This window comes from Carassius gibelio, chromosome B12 (genome assembly GCF_023724105.1).
Source record: "Carassius gibelio isolate Cgi1373 ecotype wild population from Czech Republic chromosome B12, carGib1.2-hapl.c, whole genome shotgun sequence".
NCBI classification, from domain to species: Eukaryota; Metazoa; Chordata; class Actinopteri; order Cypriniformes; family Cyprinidae; genus Carassius; species Carassius gibelio.
Genome location: NC_068407.1, coordinates 12,388,349 through 12,410,228, shown reverse-complemented (window position 1 = coordinate 12,410,228; position 21,880 = coordinate 12,388,349). Strand labels below are relative to the sequence as shown.

The window sequence follows — 21,880 nt, the reverse complement described above, 5'->3', positions numbered from 1 at the left end:
TCTTCATTTTAAAGAGTGTATGACAGCATTTCCAGGATGCATTGAGGAGGAACCTAAACTACACTCAGTGGCCAAGTAATGCTTATGGTCCATGATATTGGTACATATCATGAATAACTGATGAATTCAAATTAAATAAATGAAGATGTAAAAGGCCTTTAGTTCCGACTTTAAGTGAACCTTAGCTCCCAGGTCATCTACAAGATGGATTAAAATGCTGATAAAGTCAAGAAAAGATGAGACATAAACACATGACACTATGATGAAATGTTCAAATGTTAAAAAATAAAATAATAATAATTAAATAAATAAAATAAATTGGGTATATAATATTTTGTGGCACCTAATAAAATAATTAGGCACCCAAGTTTTTTTTTCTTATAGGAACCAATGGCTCCGTACTCTATTTATTTATTTATTTATTAATTTATTTATTTTTGAGCCCAGTGCCAGTTTCTATGATCTCATCAGTAATAATCAAATGGAAATAATGCTGAGAAAAAAGATACTTCCTCCGATACTTAAAGCACTCCCAAATACTGAAAGTGCTTTTTGTTTATCACTTGTAATCGCCACCCCATTGTTTGACACTGCTTCCACTTATTTTACTTTAGATATGCAATATATGACACTCCTGTTTCAGCCGCGCCACAAAGATGCACTGTTTTCTTTCAAATCAATACACGTAGAAAACAGCACATATGTGTGGCGTGGCTGACACAGTGTGTACTGTACGCAGCCTGCACTATGGAGATGTGGGGAGAGACAGAGAAGACAAATTGTTGAATAAAGTTGTTATTTGTGTTTTCTTGTTGTACAAAAAGTATTCTCATCGCTTCATAACGTTACGGTTGAACCAGTGATGGCAGATGGTATATTCTGACGATCCTTTTCATACTTTTCTGGACCTTGACGGTGTATTTACTTGGAAGTTTATGGGACAGTCACAAGCCTCCCGGTTTTCATCCAAAATATCTTCAATTATGTTCCAAAGATGAACAAAGCTTTTATGGGTTTGGAACGACATGGTGTTAAGTGATTAATGACAAAATTTACTTTTAGAGTGGGGTTTTCTTTAAACAATTACATGTTTTAATAACCTATGAATTTTACCGAACAGAGTAAATTATTTTTTAATTTTTTTAACAACTTCCTTTTAATACTGTAATTTCTACACTACTGCTGAAGCCAGTTTTCTCCTCAGTGAACTATTATGTACAGTGAGGATTACACAACTCTTTTACTGACCAATCAGTACAGTACATTGGAGTGGAATAAGATGGTTTACATTCTTTTCATTCTGATTTGAGCCTTTCAAATCCTTACAGAATCTCATAATGCCAGTCGGAGCATTGACCGAGCATGACAGCCCTTGATGGAGCATGTGCTTCTCTAATTTCTTTATTTCATTGCCATCTCACTGGAGCATTATAATAGCGTTCATGGTATTAATTTCAAAGCATGCAATCATGATTATCTGACCAGAGAGTATTACCAGCATCAAACAAGAATCCTGGAACAGCTCTTTTGTAACAGATCTGTCACTTATAATCAGTTTAATACATTTCATGTGAAAATGTATATGAACACATTTTAGTCCCAGTCCTCGAATTTGATTGGTCGATTTTAAGTTCAGTCTTAAATTTTGTAGTGTTTTAGAAGTTGTTTTCAGAGCAGTGTGATGTGACAGCCATAGAATTGTCAGATCAACAAATTAAAGTGCAGCAGGGCATTTACTAGCATGATTTTGAATTCATTAATATAAATTATGAGGTGAAACAGCTCAGTGCATTTGGGAAAATTAAAATGCAGAGCTGAAACAATACGCAGGCTGATGCTTGTGAGAATCTCAGTGCATGAAGTCAAGAAAGACAGAGAACGTCCTCCATCTGAAAATCTTTATACCCTCTGATAACTTCTGTAGGGATTGGCTATAGGAGATGTGTTGCAGTTTGTTTTTCGTTCTGATTTTTCATATCAGTTGGGAACATTACAAGAAGAAAATAAAAAACCCATACATATATCTCAAATAAAAAGCCCATGTATATACACAAGATGTTCAGCATGGACTGCACCATCAATAGTAGAAAATGCTCACATTTTTAGTAGAAATAAAACATCTGGCAGAATGGATAAACAGCTTCTGTGAGACTGAGGTCCAGTCACCACTGTTGTCGAACAGTAACAGAACATCTCAGTTTGTCATGTATGCCATACAGGGATTTTCTCCGGTGAGACCGCACAATGAGCCGTTTCCCCTCTTTTTTTAGTTCTTCTCCCTTTGCCATCTGTAGTTCATGAATAGTCATTGAGAAATGACCTCTTCAGGGTTTTTTCAAATGTCTTGCCCTTTTCTCGGACGAGTCCAGCACCCAGAGGTAACTTTGCAGATTGGTGATCTTTAAGTGCGGCTATATCGTCTTTACTCGCTGTTTCTCTCAAGGATGGTCTTTGCTCCTCCCATTCTCACTCTTTCTTCACCCCTCCATCCTTTTCCTCTCTCTTATTCACCAATTCTCTCTACCCTACACAAATCATTGATTTTTCAGAGGTTCTATAAAATATTTACAATGTGGGGGCAGGCCTCTTTTCTTGGGAATTGGCGAGGGAAAATCATTTTGAAGGCAAAGTCATTAAAGGTAAAAGACGGACAGAAAGAATTAAAGAAATAATGAAAGAAAGAAAGAAAGAGGGAGAGAGAGAAAGACAAAAAAGAAAAGGCAAGATAAAACCATGGAAGCCTTTCTGGCATCGTGTTTGGAATATCAATGGCTCACTTTGGAACAACTCTTGAATATAAATAAATAAGCAGATACACTGGTAAAGATTGCTTTCCATGGTTCTTGTATCTCCATGCTCTCTTTTTAAAATCTCAGATCAAATCGATTCCAAGCAGATTCTCAATCTCTTCGGCTCTGAGGACACACTTTGTGGCGGGCCCACACCAGCTCCTTTCTTTCCACTTGAGTTTTTACATGTTACAGTATCATTGAGAATGTGAATATAATTTAATCATAGACAACTTTATAATTTAATTATAGAACAACAATTCGATGTAGAGGTGTTTCTTCAACTATAGACAGGCACTGTTAACAAACTCTTAATACACTTTTCATATTTTAATTAGCATCCTGTGGTTAAACTGAAGGGATGGAAATTATATATATATATATATATATATATATATATATATATATATATATATATATATATATATATATATATATATATATATATATATATATATATATATATATATTAATAACACTCCTTTCCCTTATTGAGTCTAATTTCATAGCTTTAATTCACAAATGATATTTTCACAAAATATTCTGTGAATATTCTGAGTAGACTTTCCCTACTCCGTAATACATAAGTAACTTAGGTGCCTAATTACATAAGTAACCAGAGACATCCCCTTTCAAGGGAACTTAGAACTGTGTCCTCTAGTGGTCACTATGGGGAACTGTATACCAATGCCATCATTCTGAGGGGAGTGTAGGCCAGAAACATGGCAAGCACTAAGTACCAACTCTGTTTTCCATGAGAGTTGCCCCTGGGACGTTACATGGCTGTCCATTACATCATCTCTTACGGCCAAAGGCCTAGGCTACATAACCAAACTTACCTGCTAGGGCCAGACTCCTGGGCCCAGGGTAGAGCTTAAGGCTTGGAATCAAGAATAGATTCCTTTAAATGGATATGACCAAGAGCCTAGCATCATACTAAGTCTTGCCCTTTCACACAGGGGCTACCGCTTGCTCTCGCGTATAGTTGTTGAAGAAACTGTCTCAACAGATCCCTAGTAGCAACACCCTGTTTAAACGGGTTTCCTGAGGATACATAGGTGGAGTGGCGCCCAAGATGAACGGGGATTACCAGCTCAAGAAAGGGCATGAAGCCCTCACAATATAGCATTTTAGAAAAGAACGCAGAGTACTGGCATGCAAGCTTACCACAGTTTGGATTTTAGAAAGTGTGCAAAGACTTCAGGTGCACACTTACAATAAGATGGATTTTAGGATAACATTCTAAGGGTCTCTTGTGGCAATCTGAAAGAGCATCTCATAGATGGAATGGTACATCCCAAAACCAATATTTTTGAGAGTCATCAACCCGATCTATGGTATAATTCTGTAGAGGCCAGCAGTAAATATCTAGCGAACACCCAGTTCTCAGTGATAAGGGGAGGGGCAAACACCCAGTTCTCAATGATAGAGGGGGCTCAACCTACAACATGTTCCAATGCAGGAACGGCTAGCAGTAGGTTACCTAGCTGAGAGCATAAATCCATCTCTCAATGAGAGAGAGGGCTTGACCTAAAGCATGATCGTTAGAATCAGAAGCATAAACATACTGTGAACTAGACACACTGGTTGAGTGGAGCCCAAGGTACGAAGGTCTAACCAACTCGGAGAAAGGGAACAAAGCTAATATGCATAACCCTTACCATACAGGATTTCAGAAAGTATGCAGAGTCTTGGGTGCCCACTTACCACCACGTGGATTTCAGAAAGTATACAGAGCTTGGCGTGTGTACTTAAAGCTTCCCAAGCATCTGTTCAGAGATACCTAGAGGTACTGAACCAAATGGGATAGACAAGCTCAAACAGATACTCATCACTCTAATCCGGATGAAAGCACTGACGCCTCGTCTGGATCACATCTTTTATCTTGCCTACTTCCATCTGACCCGTGATTCCTCCTACCTCTACCCGTAGGCGGGAGAGGGGCGTGAGACAAGACACTAGCCTTCTGTGCCCGTTTCTGATCCTCAGATCGAGATGTACAGGACCCCTGGGTTTGTACGAACTCAGACCTGGAACTTCGTGGAACGAAGGATTTGAAGGCCGCTGAGCATGTGTTTGCCTCCCTGAACTTCTCAACCATCGCCTCGACAGAGGTATCGAAATATTTGAAAGGTGAGATGTATCCTAAAAGGCTTACATCTTAAGAGAAGATGCCTCCCCCATGGAGAGATAGCAGGGCAGCTTCTCTTCAACAGGTGGCATCTTCTCAATCATTCTCACACATCCCCTCGATGTTGGCATAAATGGTATGCTGGAATCTGTGGATGCAGGATGAGAATGGATTGTATTTTTTATTTTAAAATAATTCCAGCCGGAGTTCAGCATAATGTGGTTATCTGAGAAGAACATGATATAAACCATCTGTCAAAAACCTGCAGACAGACCCACACTATACATTTCCAATATAAACCAAAGGAAATTACTGGTCAGAGCCTTTCCTGTCAGATCCTTTCTATGTTCTCACCACGACGCAATGCGCAACATGCATTCAGTTCCTGCGGGAGCTAAACACGGTCCACCCAACCACTAGATTACCACAGAAATCAAGCGCAAGCGAAACTGCTGCTGCAAATGCATAGCTATTCTCGTGAGATGCGAACGCACTCATGCAAATGTTGTCTACAAACTCAGGTAAATTATGAAATACTCACATCTCCCTCAGTAGTCTCACAAATGCATCACAATGAGTGCAGCAGAGTGCATCCAACTCCCTCAAGAGCTGAACATGCTTGCTCTTCACTACACACACCCACAGCATGCAAGAATCATGCACTCCTAAACACTGTACACTTCAAATAAAATTGTCAGTGAAGATGAAGAAGAGGATGGCGTGTCCTTTCGGCGAATAGGTATACTATAGTCACACCGGCCAACGTATTGTTGGTGTTTTTCAATGTATGCTTCTGACATGGGTCACAACGAGGCATTCCCCATAGCAACCCCTAGAGGACGCAGTGTCTCGTTCTCTACTCAGGTAAACATGGTTACATAAGTAACCTGAGACGTTTTTGCATATTTTCAACCACAACCAACAGATCTGAACCTAATACACGCAGTTTGAAGTTCCCTTGAAACGATTTTCACACATGCTCTTTTATGGATTATCATAGTTTTAAACACAGGGATAAATCATATCTGTTCATAAATTGATTTTATTTTTTTTATTACCCAAATTCGAGACTGGACCTTCATTAAACCAGAAACCCTTTTTTATTTTGTTTAAATCAGGCCAAAGGCAGCATCAAGATGACAATTGTTTTTTTGATAAAGACAACAAATAGCAGTTCTTGTGCAGCTGGTTGCCATCTGTTTTTAACTTAGCTCCTCCTCATTTAGAACATAACATTTACTAAGACAAGCACATTATAAATCAGAGAAGCCATCCTTGAATGAGCCTGTGTCCTACTTGTCAAAAGTCTGGATGCTCCATTGGTCTTTTTACCGTTTCTTTCCATCTATTTGATTATTGGTTCTTGGCTTAATTAAATGCCACCTCTTTTAACAATACCTTTATTTTATTTTTGTTCCTGTAGGTTGGTGGGACGATGTACAACACCGGCCGCCATGTCTCACTCCGACTCGACAAAGAGCACCTGGTGAACATCTCCGGTGGACCAATGACATATAGCCATCGTCTTGAGGAGATCAGGTTACACTTTGGAAGTGAGGATGGACAGGGCTCTGAGCATCTTCTCAACGGCCAGGCCTTTTCTGGGGAGGTGAGCTACGTCATGAGTGGGCTACAGATCAGATTGTAGAGCGCCATTAGCTGCTGATTATCATCAGCCTATTGATCTGTTAAGGTCACCATCTAAGTGCAAAGTGTAAAGACAGCAGGGCTCTAAGGTCAACAGGTCAGTTGTAGACTGAATGCAAAACTCTCCATGGTATATAGGTCTAAAATATTCAGAAGTTTTTATGCATCGGCAGAGCATGCGTTTCATGAAATGTTTAACATGGTTTGCATCACAGTTTGCACCCTGCTGAACAATATTCTTTAGCATACTAAAAAAACAGCTGTATTTTGGGCTGAAACAGTCTTAACTGTTTTGCTGATGATAACTGAGTGTGCTCATTCTTCATTGTAAGTAGTCTCCCACTAACAGAGCCATAACAGTGGGGAAAAGCATCTCAATTACATTTGTGGTGTAAATTTAGCATGCGCTGTACTGCAGCCTCCATCATTTGATAAAGTCGCCAGTCAGTAAAGTCCTGACATTTCTCTTTGAGGATAATAAGACTGACGATTTGTGTGGCAATAAAATAATTGTGTGCTTGACAGGCAAATCCTCAGTAATTAATGACTATAATTTCTCACCCAATACTCTGTGGCAGCCAGCTGATAATCTAACAATAATAAAACAAAGTGTCAACAGTCTATCAGGGCAAAGAGAAGCGTGACCTGGACACCAAAAGGCCAGCTCTGTCTTTCACTCCTATGTTGAAACCATTACTTCTCAGGGTAGACAAGAGTAGCTAAATCTATATTCTACTGAAGTTGTTATTGCTTCAGCTAATGAATTTATGCCTTGACTGTATCTGGAGAAAGATGTCTGTTGGCATTCATATTCATCTCAGTTGTTCGGCTGGCACAGGACTCAACAGAGGTACACTACCATTCAAAACTTTTGGGGTCCATAAGATTTTGTTTGTTATAATTTGAGCTGAGGAGTAATGGCTTCTGAAAATTCAGCTTTGTCATAATTTGAATTATATTTGTAAAATAGAAAACAGTTTTCAAATAGTGGAGACCAGAAGAGACCTCTTTCAAAAAATGTTTTAATAAAAATAAAAATCTTACAAAACTCTCTTTAACTTTTAAACAGTAGTCTATGTGATCGTGTAAAATTAGGAATAGTCTTTTAATTTAATTTAATAAATTTAACTGGCCATATCCCAAGAGGAAGTTAAGTTTGAACTTTATTTTAAGGTCTAATTCTCGCTGTTAACAAACCACTAACTCTGACTTTTGCCTCAAACTCCTAATTTTCTGCTTACTAATTAAGGTAGTTGTTAAGCTTAGTTATTGGGTAGGATGAGGCATGTAGAATATGGTCATGCAGAGTATGTGCTTTATAAGTGCTAATAAACAGCAAATCTGTTAATAACAGGCATGCTAATAAGCAACTAGTTAATAGTGAGAATAGGTCTTTATCCTAAAGTGTTACCAAAATTGCAGTTGTTTGAATTTCAATTCATGTTAATTCAACTAACATTTACATTTAAGCTGCAGTTCTGACTCATGCTTTTTTTCTGCAATTTGAATTCAAGAATTGAATTGGAATTCTCAATGTTTTTTGCAGCCACTCACCTGAGCCAAAATTACCAGGTTACTAAAAACACTAGAGCGGAAACAAAATGACGTCATGTCTATGAAAGAGCTTTCAGAATCACTCTTCCTCGCGCCCAGGAATAGCTCTGTATAAAAAACATCTGAGAAAGTAAATTAAACTAAATGAGCCGAGACTGTGCCTGTCCTTGTAAAGAGAATAGAGAAGAAGAATATTACAACTTAAAATGACAAACACATTCCCAACCAGAGACCGTTTTGCATTCAAATGCAGCCGAGCTTTTAAGTTTCATTTGGATGTCTGTCTCTGTAACATTCAACATGTGTGCCTTTCTCTTGTCTCATTTGTTCTATAGTAATAAAATATTGTTTGACTGATGCTCACGGTACCCAGAAGGAAGTTGCAGCACCTCTGACTTAATACATACCTCGTTCTCCCAGATCCTAGATAAGCAGTCTCACTCACAAGCTGAAAATGAAAAACCTGTATTGAAATGAGTGCTAAAATATTCAAGGTGTTTTTTACGGACTTGCCTAGGTGGTTTCCCTCTATCTTTTTTTTCTCCTTGGAGGAAAGAACATAATGGCAAATAAATAATGTACTGCATTTTAGACAACTTTCTAGCATGCACAAACAACTGAAAGCTTTTTACAAAGATTTGTCTGTTGTGTTTGTCTCTGTTATGTCTCCATTTCACATGCTTCAGTGTCTCTCAATAAACCAAGTAATCATTTAGCAGGAATATATGTTTAGCTTTTAGCCATCATTTATTTATATGTGTAGCAAAGGGATAGTGTTGTTCCAAACCCATAAGACCTTCATTCATCTTATGACAACAAAATGAGAATCCACACATGGGTTATGTGTGGTGAACACAAGTGGAAGAAGAGAACAAATTGTTGAATAAAGTTATTATTTTGTTTTCTTTGAGCACAAAAAGTATTCTCATAGCTTCATAATATTATAGTTGAACCACTGATGTCACATGGACTATTTTAACGATGCTCTTATTACCTTTCTGGGCCTTGAACGTGTCTGTTGTGTTGCTGTCTGTGCAGAGTTAGAAAAATATCTTAATCTGTGTTCCAAAGATGAACAAAGGTCTTACGGGTTTGGAACTATCCCTTTAAGATATTCTGACTACCCCTTTAAGTTGTTTTCATAGATCACAATGCCCAAATCAGAACTACATTTCATTATGAAGTGATGCATTTTATTACCACATAATACCATAATCTATGACGTAAAGACAGAAATATGTGGGTGTGCAGATATAATGCTGTTTCTGAATGAAACAAAAAAATTTAAAGTTTCCTAATATATATAAACAGAAAAATCAAATGCATAAACATAACGCATAAAAGCATAAACAAGTGCCATCTAAAAAGTACAGCAGAAAATTAGAAATCATCAAATTCTATCATAACTAATTATATTATGTTATAAATTGCGTAACAGCCCTCTCCATCATGTCCCGTCCAACTAAAAGCACTACGATCAGATGCCATGCTGTAAGTGGAAACTGGTCACGTAAGCCAGATGGCTTTCACAGGCTACGCGCTCCTTCACAGGACATCTAAACGTAATCATATAGGATTGTTCTCCGTACTGTCGGGCTTTCGTTTATTTGCTTTATGAGCACACGCTCTGATTCATCCACTATTGGATGGCGGTTCCAGGCAACTGCTTTTCATTTGCCCTGTTAGCGCTGTCCACCGCTCTTTTGCTATCGACTTGCTGTCTTCATATTTAGCCCATGGTAGACCTAAGCCAGCTATCACACAATAAAGAGCTTGTCAGGGGGCCCACCAGAGGCATAAGCTGTCTCCCGTCGTAGCAGAGACACTTCTCCTCTCACGGTCTGACAGATCCGTCTGTGTGCAAAGATGCGCTGAACATTTCCTGCTACCATTCGACACCTTTCCACCATCTGCAAAATTCTCAGAACCAATGGATCCTGTGAGATGAGCGAGGCAGCTTTTTGCACATGTAATATGATTTCTTAGAAAGTCGGTTGAGTGTAAAAGTTTGGGGTAGTCACTTCAGACTCACTCTGGTTAAATCGTTGAGGGAAGGAAATGGCTTTCCGCATCAAAAAAATAAAAAGTCTAATCAAATTAACATTCGCTCTGTTATCACGTTCCTCCACACCTGATTAAGTTTATAGACGATGTGTCACTCCCTGGATCCCCTTTTGCATTTTTCATAATTATTATCAGCCACACAGATTTTAATTTATTTCTTTAAAAAAAAAAAAAACACGCACACAAGGCTAAACAGGGCTTGGTAAAGAATCGATCTTAGCCAAAAATGGATGTACGACGCCGCTCCCAGCAATTCTACAGCAGTCAACAAACTGCTTACAGTGTTCTGTGGTGGGTTAAGACCTTGGACGAGACACTTTTTCCCATCAGAAAAAGTTATTTTACAATAATTGTTCTCTGCTCAAGGTAATCTGTACATTTCTTGCCTTTGCTTTCTTTCTGAGGAGTACAGAGAAGAAATTGTGTCCTCTTCACCTATCTAAACTGCCTAAGTTTTAAAGCTCTTTCACAGGGACAGTGTGCGCTCAAGCGATTCACAGGAGGAAGATTAGCTGAGCTTCACAATGAATTCGAATTTAAATTTGACAGACATGTTCAAACAAAAGACAGAAGCAGCTGTTTACCTGTGATTGTGATTCAGAGCCATCTGTAATGACATAAACTCAGGCTGTTATCCAAACGGACTCTCAGCTCATTCAAACTGTCACATATTTATTTTTCATATTTACTTGAGGTGAAAACAGGTTGTAAGATTAAATCTGCACTATGAAAACTGAATTTTCTGTAATTGCCATGCAAAGTATTATCAATCAGTAATTATTCCCAATTATGCTTTTATATTTCATAAACTCCAAGAGAAATTTGGACGTCATATCTCAACACCTGCATAGCTGACACTTACTTGACATAAAAACAACCATTTTTGTAGGATAAAGAGCAAAGACAGTACTTGTACATGTTTCCCTGTGCCATGAACTTAAGCTGACACTATTTTCTCCTTGATCGTGAGCATAATGCGAAGTAGGGAAGCATTTTTTCAAAACCATAATGCCCATTTTGTCTTTACACAGGTGCAGCTTATACATTACAACCATGAACTGTACACAAACTACACAGAAGCTGCTAAGAGTCCAAATGGCTTGGTGATAGTGTCTATATTTATGAAGGTGAGTAATGATCATACACTCAACAACAGAGAGTGAAAGCACAAAACCCGAGTATAATCTCAGATAACCTCGGTTCAATCCACTCCACACAGTAGTGTGAAAACACAGACTGACATACATGTTTGTTTCTAATTTTGTTATAAATGACTAATTATTCACTGAAACACACACACACACACACTCACACACACACAAGATACATTTTTAAGAATTATTTGATGAATCGTGTGTTGAAAAGTACCGCATTCACTTCACAATTTGAATTGGTACATTCATTCAATAAATGGATGGGGTATGGAGAGAGGAAGAGACTGAAACTATTAGCTTATACATGCAATTAGCAGACAACAGGCAAACTAAGTGTGCATCTCCTGGTCACTCTGGAAGGACAAGGTTATGATAACTTTCCCCCGCTTTATTAAAGGACTGAGAGTAGACATGGCTGCAGAGATCCCCTCAGGACAAGAGTTCAGGCTAAGATAATTAACCCATCCAGTGTCACTGGCAGGCTATGACCTCTTTGCCCTGGACGTGAGTCTGGTTCAGTCACCTCTGCTGTCTGTCCATATGGAAAATGCCTAATTTATGCTCAGTAATATATAGTCTGTGTATTTAAACCCAATATGGCATTCTCCATGTATACTATAGAGAGACAGTTATATATCTGTGCTATGATCAAACACTACATTAACGATATGTTGGTGTATTTACATTTAATTAAGCAATGATATTTACATATTGGGATCTTTATGTGCCAACACCGTACATCAAAATGTGTACTTTCATGTCAAATATTTGGATTTGACATACAGCATTCAAAAATGATTTCAGAACACATTCAAACCATAGTTGTCTGTTAAATAGCTCTATCTGTTAAAGAAGGGCTGACAGGTTGACAGCTAAAAGTGTGGACATAGCCATGTTTTTGAATATCTGCTAAAATTCTCATACATGTTCTTCACCATTTGGATGATGGTTTATGATGCTGTTGACCAAAAGTAGGGATATGGCAGAGATATATTTCCCTATATATTTTTTTAAACTAAGGTATTTTGGCAGAAAGTATGATTATTGTGGTAATTGTATTAAGATATGTTTGACAAAAGAAAAATATATATATTTGAGCCATTTTTCTTAAGAGCCCAATTTTGAGTCTCAATATTATTCTATTTTCAGGTTAATTTCTCACTGCCCTCTCTGCCCTCCCCTGGCAGTGATCCCAATGAGAACATTGTGACTTCACTCCAATTTTCCTGTACTTTTCTTCTCTGTGACTTGAGTCACCCAAAGCCATTTTCTTAAGAACCCCATGCTGTGTTCCCTGTTATGGCATCACACCTCTGGGAGGGACTCCCATCTGAGTCTAAATAGTATGAACACAAAGGATCCCAAAAAAAAAGAAAATGGAGGGACCATCAATAGAGGCACAAGCATAAAATGGAGGAGGCGGAAGAGAATCCGGCCATTTTGTTTGTGATATAAACAGCTACTTGTATGAATAGCCAAGTTGTTATTCTTAATGTATTGATTGCAAGGGAAAGTAAAAGCTATTCTTTTTTTCATGCACTGTGTAGTCAAGCCTAATTATTTCTAGAGATAATGGCTTGCCATAGCCACAGGTTCTATAACCGTAAGTCTCGAAATGATGCGACAAAGACTTTTAAGCCTCAGACTTCTCTTTTCAAAGTGATCTCTTTTAAACGTTCAGACTGAAAGCGTTTTAAATTAGCAAGTAAAGTGGAGTCAAAGGAAAGTTCTCTAATGGCCTCGTTGGCTTCATTCATGCTCTCTAAAATCAGAAACAATTTTTAAAGAACTTTTCTTAGCAAACACGTCAGTGTGTCATAAGTGATTCTATCAGGTGTCATTTAATTACAGAACACTGTTCAGGTTTATCTTGATGCATTTGAGTGCAGTAAAAACATTTTAGAAATAATGTTGTCACTAATAATCTGCTTCTTTTTACTTTCCCCTCGATCCTTTTTCTCCCCCTTTTCCTCTCTCCTGTCTATCATTCTGTCCTTCTCATCTGTTTTTCACTGCTCTGACCTTCCTCCCGTGACATCGGTTCCATTTCAGATATCCGAGACTTCAAATTCATTTCTGAATCGGATGTTGAACAGAGACACCATCACAAGAATAACATATAAGAGTAAGTGGAAAAATATTATAATGTTGACCAATTGACACTAAATCCAATTGTGTTTTCAAATGCGCTCAATTGTACTGACATCTTGCAAGTGATGAAATCATATCAGTTTGTTCAGCCATATAGTCAATATCAGGTGCAGCTTTATCAGCTGCTAGAGAAATGATGTAAGCATCTCCATGAGATCTGAGGGTAGCTGTCAGTAAGGAAAACTTAGAGATATTGAGTCTGCTTATGTTTATGATATCTCAAGGCAGTGCTGAATCATGAGTAGCATGAGAAAATAAATGACGGAGGAATGTGTATGTGTGTATATATATATATATATATATATATATATATATATATATATATATGAAAGAAGATAACTGCTAACCAGACTGCATTAATTTGATTCAATTATTTAATTATATTTTAAAATGTAATTTATTCCTGTAGTGGCAGTCAAATTTGCATTTGAGTCAGCTACACCAAAAATGACCTTTTGCTGCCTGTCTGAACATAGTTTTTGTTCTAACTCAGTGATCCTCAAATCTGGCTCGCAAGATTCACTTTCCACAAATTTGAGGATCACTGTTCTAACTGAACCTCACAAGATAGTTGATTATTTATTTTTTGGCCACTTGATTTTGAAAGATAGCAGTTTCCCTGGTAACGGCTGTACACAATCATCACTGCGCTCACAAACGCTGCTTTATCAGGTTTTACAGGCATGATGAAATGAAAATGAGACCAATTGGACCAATCACTCCAGATTAGCTTCATACACAGGAGAAGTTTAAAAAATGAATCGAGTGAATTGTTTGGGAGTCGTTGAGCAAGTAAGGTAAAAATAAATGCATGCTATAAGAGAATGAAAGTGTTTTTTGACCTTGCATTCATGTCAACCTGTTGTCGGGGACTCCCGAAACTAAAATGATAACCTTTTATTACACATAATAGGGGCACTTTTAAACAGTCGGTAATTTGTGCTGCTTTGTGCTGTAGATTGTGCTGGTGATTATGGAAATTATCTGCCTGCATCTGTGTTCTTCAATGTGCGCACTGTTAGTAAATCACCTGCAGAATTTTCCCCTCCCATCAATGATTTTATTGAATTGCGCTCTAATACTAATGTGCCCTTTTTAGTAAATATGGCCCTTTGATTTCAAAATTCATAAAATCTGAGGTAATTTTGGAAGATTTTCTACAATAAACCAAAACCCAATGGAAAGATCCAACTGTGAACCAGGGTGATGCTAACTTCCAGGTTGGCCTACAAAAATACATTTGACATTTAATCCGTAAAGAAAACCTCACAGTGGTTGGACATTAGATATGACAATGTGTTATTACTTATGCTCTCTTCAGCTGCAGAGAAACTCTTCTGATAGGTTGTTTTTAATGGACTGCGTTGTTCTGCAATTCTTACCAAACCTTCATGCTAATTATTGATTTACAGCAGCATTTTGAAGGAACAAGACTTTTGCAAATAAAGGTGTTGAGTAGCAAATGTATTCAGCCTTGAGAACTCAAACCACTTTCTAGTTTGGGAATATTTCATGACTGAAGCTGACATGCAGTGTAGTGGAAATGTTCCGTGGCATTATCCTTTTAACTCACCAGAGGGACTTTTGAAAAAAGGCCTTCATAATTGAATTAATAGGGGTGGGGAATGAGAGGATGAATAGATAAAATGTTCTGACCCCTGGTGGCTGGTGCGTGTCTCCCAGGCTGCAGCGGTGCATGAACAGAGGCTAGGACTCGACAGCACTGCCAGAAGGAGAGCAGAGGAGCATAGGCTTTGACAGCTGTCAGAGCCCCCCCAACCTGCCTCTCCGGTCTCCCGCTCTGTTCCCGCTTGAATCTTTGAAAACGCACTACTACCAGCCCTTGCTGCAGCAGCAGTGGAGCTAGCGCATTTATTTTTCAAACATATCCCCCTCCTCCACAGCCAAAAGGAATTATTTATGCCACCAAAGCTATCAAAGTTCTGCACGATAACGCCATAGAATGACAAAAAATGTGGGGAGATATATAGAGAGAGTGTTAATCAATGGGATAGAGGGAGAATAACTAACTATTTTCTCCGGCTGGCTTGAGTCGGAACCTATTACATGTCTGTTGTCAGTGAAAGTGGGTTCAATATTCCTATTCCTCATGAATTCAGTGACTCATTGTCTCACAGCGTTTCCTATCCATTTTTTCTTTTTTCTTTTTTTTGTGGCAGCCTGCCACATTATCAAAACTGACCACCAGAAATAGATTTTCCAAAAGTATTTGACTTTGTTAAATAAACATGATCACTGCACATTTCGAAATCGGAACCCGGTGTGAGTGTTTTTTTTTTTTTATCACCGTATTTCTGAAGGAGTCCGACTGTCTTGGGATGTCATTTTCATTTCATCTTGTATGTAATGTCTCATGAAGCAGCATTTTGTTAGCTGAGCGCTGCTTTGTGTATAGCGGTTACTGTGGAAACCTCTATTTCTCCTGCTTTACAAGCGCCTCCTCCTGGCAGAGAATGAATTTGCACACATATGCCGCCCCAATAGTCTGTGGGAAACACTGTCTTATGTCGGCCTGTTATTGTGAAGTCAAAATAACAAATGCTATCACCACTTGTCCAACAAATCAAAGGCAATGCATAAATCCTGAAAATAACTGCTGACAAGCAAAGATAAAGAATTGTTTGGTTAATATTTTTTAGCTTTTGTTGTTAGGACATCATTTCAAGACATTCTTATGTTACTTAATTATTGAATTTTGACTTTGGATGAAGACTTGGCTGGAAAATGCACTATTTTGTTTACTAGAATTTACAAATTTATGTTTGTGAATTGGTTATCTAGATGAGTTTTAATTGATACAACAACATGTTATTTTACTCTTTTATGTGTAGATGATGCATACCTTCTCTCGGGGCTAAACATTGAGGAGGTTTATCCAGAGACAGCAAGTTTTATCACTTACGAAGGGTCTATGACAATCCCACCGTGCTACGAGACTGCAACATGGATTCTAATGAACAAGCCAATTTACGTCACAAAGATGCAGGTAAATTAATAAATTGAGTATTTGTAAAGCTTTAAAAATGGAAATAGGTTTACAAAATAGTTTTATGTAAAAACTCTTGGCTGAACTTAAAATACTACACTGCAATCGAATGATCTATTTAGATTTAGCAATGTTGTACTAAAATACTTTTAGAACTTAGTTATATTATTACCAATCTACTACTATCAATCTCGAGACACAAAAACTGAAATAACATAAAATCCCCAATAGACAACAAGACTGCATGTCAACTACCTGATGATTTTAAGTAAAGGAACACAGTAATCCAGACATCTTAAGACAACAACAGTGTAAATCGGAAAACAGTCACATAATGCAACCATATTAATTATTCATGCCAAGTTCATACTGGGAAGGTACTGTAGGTAAGGAAACTGAACAACAAACCATTTTTCAGTGAAAAGCTAAACTAAAAAAAAAAAATGCATTAATTAATGTAATCAGTTCAGTTTGAAGACTTAAAAAACAGATTATTATAATAGAAAAGGTGCATTAGTTGAGTTTCTGAAAGTTGTCAGAACTCCAGAATACCAAGTAAACAAACAAACAAACAGAATAATGAAGTAAATCTTTCAGCATTATTTACTTGATCTGAGAATCAATTTTTATGGATTCATATAACCGGCATGCTTCTCAGAGGCAGAACGCCTTACTTTCTGACCCTGCAGATACACTGTTTTGATGACATGTAATATAATCTGTTCTTGAATGACACTCTCACGTAGCTCCGCAGATGCTTTTTGATGCGGGTCCGTTAGGATTGGATTGACTGTGCGATAATTGCCTGACCTGCCATCAGAGAGTCGATATAAAACGTCTGCTCCGTCTGTGTCGTCCTTACAGATGCATTCCATGCGACTGCTAAGTCAGAACCAGCCCTCGCAGATATTCCTCAGCATGAGTGACAACGTGCGCCCAGTACAGCCTCTGAACAATCGCTGTATCCGCACCAACATCAACTTCAGCATGCAGGGCAAGGACTGCCCCAACAACAGGGCACAGAAGTTACAGTACCGAGGTCAGTTTCTCTGAGCTTCCTCCTGTGATCTCTCAGCCCGCTTTGAATTAGAGACTAAGCCAGTCCATGAAAAACTAAGTGTGTTTCTACAGCTTTCATCATTTACTTCTCCAAAACAACGCAGGCTCAGAGGCAGAATCGCATTGTTGCTCATAATGAACAGTTCGCTGAAGCTACGGAGTAAAAGTTACAAATTAGTTTCTAGCTGACTAAAGGTGTGTCAGTAATAAATGACTTTTTCCTCTATTCTTGTCACTTTTCACATTTTTAAGTATTTGGTGATATGTAAAGACAAGCTATGCCTGTTTGTTAAAAGAATTATAATAATTGCAAAACTTTCATTAAACATTTATGAGGATCCATTACTGTTAGTATGCCTCATATGTTGGTAGTAGGCAACCAGATTGCTCACTAGGTTTCATAATAGAGCTAATGTGATTTAAGGTATTTTGTGCTGTTATACAACTCTCAAAAACATTAGAACATTGCAAGTAAACAAGCATTTTGTACATATTAGATGAATGAAATGAATTATGCAGTAGCTTATGAGCAAATATTTACCCTCAAAACAACCATATAATTACCCCTTTCCTTAAATGCGTCATGTGTGTAGAGAAGTGGTTTTATATTTAAAATAAACTTGCTGGTTGTTCCGTCATCCTGTCAAAAGTGTTTAGATAATTCCTGGTAATCTCCTCTTGACCATGCATCATTTATTGGCTGAGCTTGTCTAAGAGGTTTAGGAGTCTCAGTAATGCAGAAGTCCACGGGCATCTTAAGATGTGTTTGTGCTTCTACTAGAATGTCTGAGATGTTGTTGTAAATTGTTTCTGCACTAAAGCATCATGTACAAGGAAAAGAAGGCTCTTACGTTGAGCCTGCTCTTATCGCAAAATTTAATTATGGAGAATTCGCTTGTACTCTCGCTACAGCAGTGGAGTGATGAATCAGACTCGTGTGGCATTTGTTCGAGAGGTTGGATTTACCACCCCAGCGGGTAAATGAGCCATACAAAAAAAGAAAAGGTTCCTTCCTTTTATTACATTCGAGTTGTTAAAAGATGTAAATATCTTGGAGAAGGAATGGATAGAGGCGTTTAATTAGCGTTGGTTAGGCATCTGAGGTCATGTATGTTAACCGGGGAGACACATCCTTTGTTGCTAACACAGTGCGGTGTCTGCAGGCTAATTGAATGTTAAATTTAAGCTTGAGGTGGTGATATTCAGAGTGCAAGAGAAAATTGTTATTCTGGGAAACTGCACAATGAACATGAATACAATGTTACAGATTCTTACAGAACAGAAGCTAGTCTTAAAGGGTTAGTTCACCCAAAAATGAAAAGTCTATCATTAATTACTCACCCCTGTGTCGTTCCAAATCCAGAAGCCCTTTGTTCATCTTTGAAACACAGATTAAGATATCCTTCCATAGACAGCAAGGTTACTAGCACAATCAAGAACCAGAAACGTAGCAAGGACATTTGTGAAATAGTCCATGTGACATCAGGGATTCAACCGTAATTTCATCAAGCTACAAGAATACTTTTTGTGGACAGAGAAAACTAAAATAACAAGAGGACTGGGTTGAAGGGAGGTAGGTCTTTCTGGTTTTGATCGACATTAGGGTGAGTAATTAATGACAGAATTTTCATTTTTGGGTGAACTATCCCTTTAAGAGAGAACTGTAAAATCCAAGATGCCCTAAAGATGAAACCTGCTTTACACATTTGTCAAATCATCCTTAACCTCTGCAAACAAGTAAGTGCATTTCTCAAAACAATTTGTACAAATGGCACCACACAATCGATTACCTGCAAAAGCCTGTAAACTTGCTCATAATTCTTGGTTCATCTATCAGAAGCATTTGTCAATGGGCACACCAGTGCCATCAGATTGACAAAGCCCCTGTGTCACTGTTCACAAACAAGATAGTCATATGCTTAACCATGTTGTCAATAACAGTGTACTCAGTATTTCCGGAACCATAGCTCAGGTTTTCTCGATTTGAAAATGCACAATGCTGCTCTTTTTCTGTATGGCATTGAAATTTCAACAGTAAAAATGAACACATTACTGTGAGAGACTGGAGAGTTACTCTTTAACTGGTGGTCTGAAAAAAAAAAAAGTGCTGTCAAATGATTAATTGTGATTAATTGCTTCCAAAATAAGTTTTGGTTAACATAATATATGTGTGTACTGTGTATAATTATTATGTATATATAACGACACACACATACAGCATATATTTTGAAAATATTTACGTGTACATTTTTATTCATATAATGTATACACTTATTTAATATTTAAAACACATTTTCTTAAATATATAAATCTGTGTGTGTGTATATACTGTATTTCTTAATAAATATACAGTACACACATTATGCCTCTGAGCTATTTTAGAGAACTGAATTGTCTACCACTTTACATTTCCCTTCATTAGTGAAATTAAAGATTCATCTCTGCAATTCATGATATGTTTGCAAAAACAAGTATAATATAAATATATAGAACAAATGCTTGACAGTTTGACAACTAATTCAACCATTTGATTGAACCACTGTCAGTGACAACAAATATAATATATTTTCATTAACATAATGTAGGAAACAGCAGATAATTGTACATAATGTTCCAAAGCATTGACAATTTGTTAAAAATCATGAGAAACTGCTTTTATGATGTGCACGAATGAATAAATGAGGTTGAACAAGTAGTTTTGAGAGTTTCAGTTGGAATCTGAGAAATGTACTACAAAAGCGACTGAGAAAAACACTCAATGTAGACATGTTCTAAATCTTATATACTTATCTGTAAATGTTAGAAAGGAAACAACAAGGTTTTGCATTAAGTCTTGACCTGAAAAGAACAAGCGAGTCTCTGCTAAACCTCATAGACTTCAGTAAATGAGTGTGCAAAATGAGTCTGACTACACATTGTGCTATTTTGGGTATACATTTTGCTAAAATGTTTCCTGTTGGACGTTAAATGTCGAGTTAAAATTCATGTAGCTTTATGCGAACAGTAACTGTATAGAGACTGTGGTAATGGGATAAGGTTCAGATAAGTCAATGTTCTTCATCCAGTTAAAAAACTTATGAACTAATTTTTGTCCTAGAACATGATGTACATATTTTAATCCTTTTTTTCCACGAACCAATACGGTGGATTACTCAGAAAAGGTCATCTCAACCTGTGCTCAGTGAAGTTCAATGAAGCATGATAATAAACATTATATATATTTTATTTTTTTCCCCTTACAGTGAATGAATGGCTGCTGAAATAGAGCCAGACTGCTGACCAGCCCAAGAACACTATGAAAAAGAACAAGGAGAATTGCCCATGGATCAGTACAGAATGAAGACTGACATATGTCCTGCCAGATACAGTCATGATGTTGTAAAGAAAAACAACCAAACCCCAGCAAGAAGAGACTTTGCACCCATAGCAAAGAGATCCAGTTTCATACATCCAATCAAAACTAGTGACATACAGTTAGAACTACACAAATGTTTTGATACCTTTTTGGGGGGGGATACACAAAAAAGAAAAATACAACATTTATTTCATAGGCTCTTCACAAGTGGAACTGAATGTTTTTAGCCTTTGTACATATGGACAACTTGCTACCAATCTGGGAAAAAAGGACAGGACATTGAACCACCCTACCAATACAGAGACATCCTTGAAACATAACTGCATTCTCAATCTTTATTCTCGCTCACGCTGTGGAGAGGAGGGACAGGCAGCCTTGCAGGTTTATTGTCAAGACTAAAAAAAACATCATAAAGACGATATGGGGTGATGTCTGTGAAAAAAAAAAAAGTGTCTTGGCCTTGTAAATAAAATTATTCATGCTGAAAATGAATATGTAAAGATACAAATAAACATTAAAAAAAATAATATCAGAGGGAAAAATAAAATGAAAAAAAAAATTGAATATTTTATGCTTGGCGCACTTTCTGGAGCAGAGCTGATGCCTTTTTTTCTGTTTCATTGTTTACAATGGTCATACACTGTGTTTGATAAATGTTATCGGCCCAATAAATGTGTTTGGAAAGTTAATTTTTGTAAATATTTTTCAATGTCTTTGGCTGCCCGTGTAAAATGAATTTGTTTTACATAAGCATTAAATATCCTCAAAAAAAGAAGAAAAACATACTTTTGCACAGAATTTGGTGTGGATGTCCTAAGAGCTGTTTAAAGGTGATTTCTTTCATTTTTGGTTCATCACTGGTTTAAAATGCATTATATTTTTGTTGGTGAGATGATTTCTAATGCGTGTTTATTGGGGCTGAAGCTGCTACAAGAAACACTGCAGTGTTGATTTGCTGTGGACTTCACA

General features: G+C 37.4%; 1 protein-coding gene across 1 annotated transcript; it reads left to right on the top strand.

The window, feature by feature from the left end:
• The first annotated feature begins 6,322 nt into the window (after positions 1-6,322).
• On the top strand, positions 6,323-21,600 carry LOC127969559 (carbonic anhydrase-related protein 10-like). The gene is made up of 6 exons (XM_052571612.1): positions 6,323-6,529; positions 11,217-11,312; positions 13,392-13,464; positions 16,343-16,497; positions 17,362-17,536; positions 20,799-21,600. Exons 1-6 carry the CDS (start codon positions 6,356-6,358, stop codon positions 20,819-20,821), a joined length of 696 nt encoding a protein of 231 aa, XP_052427572.1. The 5' UTR covers positions 6,323-6,355; the 3' UTR covers positions 20,822-21,600.
• Positions 21,601-21,880: the final 280 nt, after the last annotated feature.

What these genes read in the sequence shown, in the direction of transcription:
- LOC127969559 (XM_052571612.1), top strand. Translation starts at nt 6,356, where the DNA reads ATGTACAACACCGGCCGCCATGTCTCACTCCGACTCGACAAAGAGCAC. An exon ending in GCCAGGCCTTTTCTGGGGAG is followed by an intron (nt 6,530 to 11,216) that starts GTGAGCTACGTC and finishes GTCTTTACACAG; the next exon opens with GTGCAGCTTATACATTACAA. An exon ending in CACAAGAATAACATATAAGA is followed by an intron (nt 13,465 to 16,342) that starts GTAAGTGGAAAA and finishes TTTTATGTGTAG; the next exon opens with ATGATGCATACCTTCTCTCG.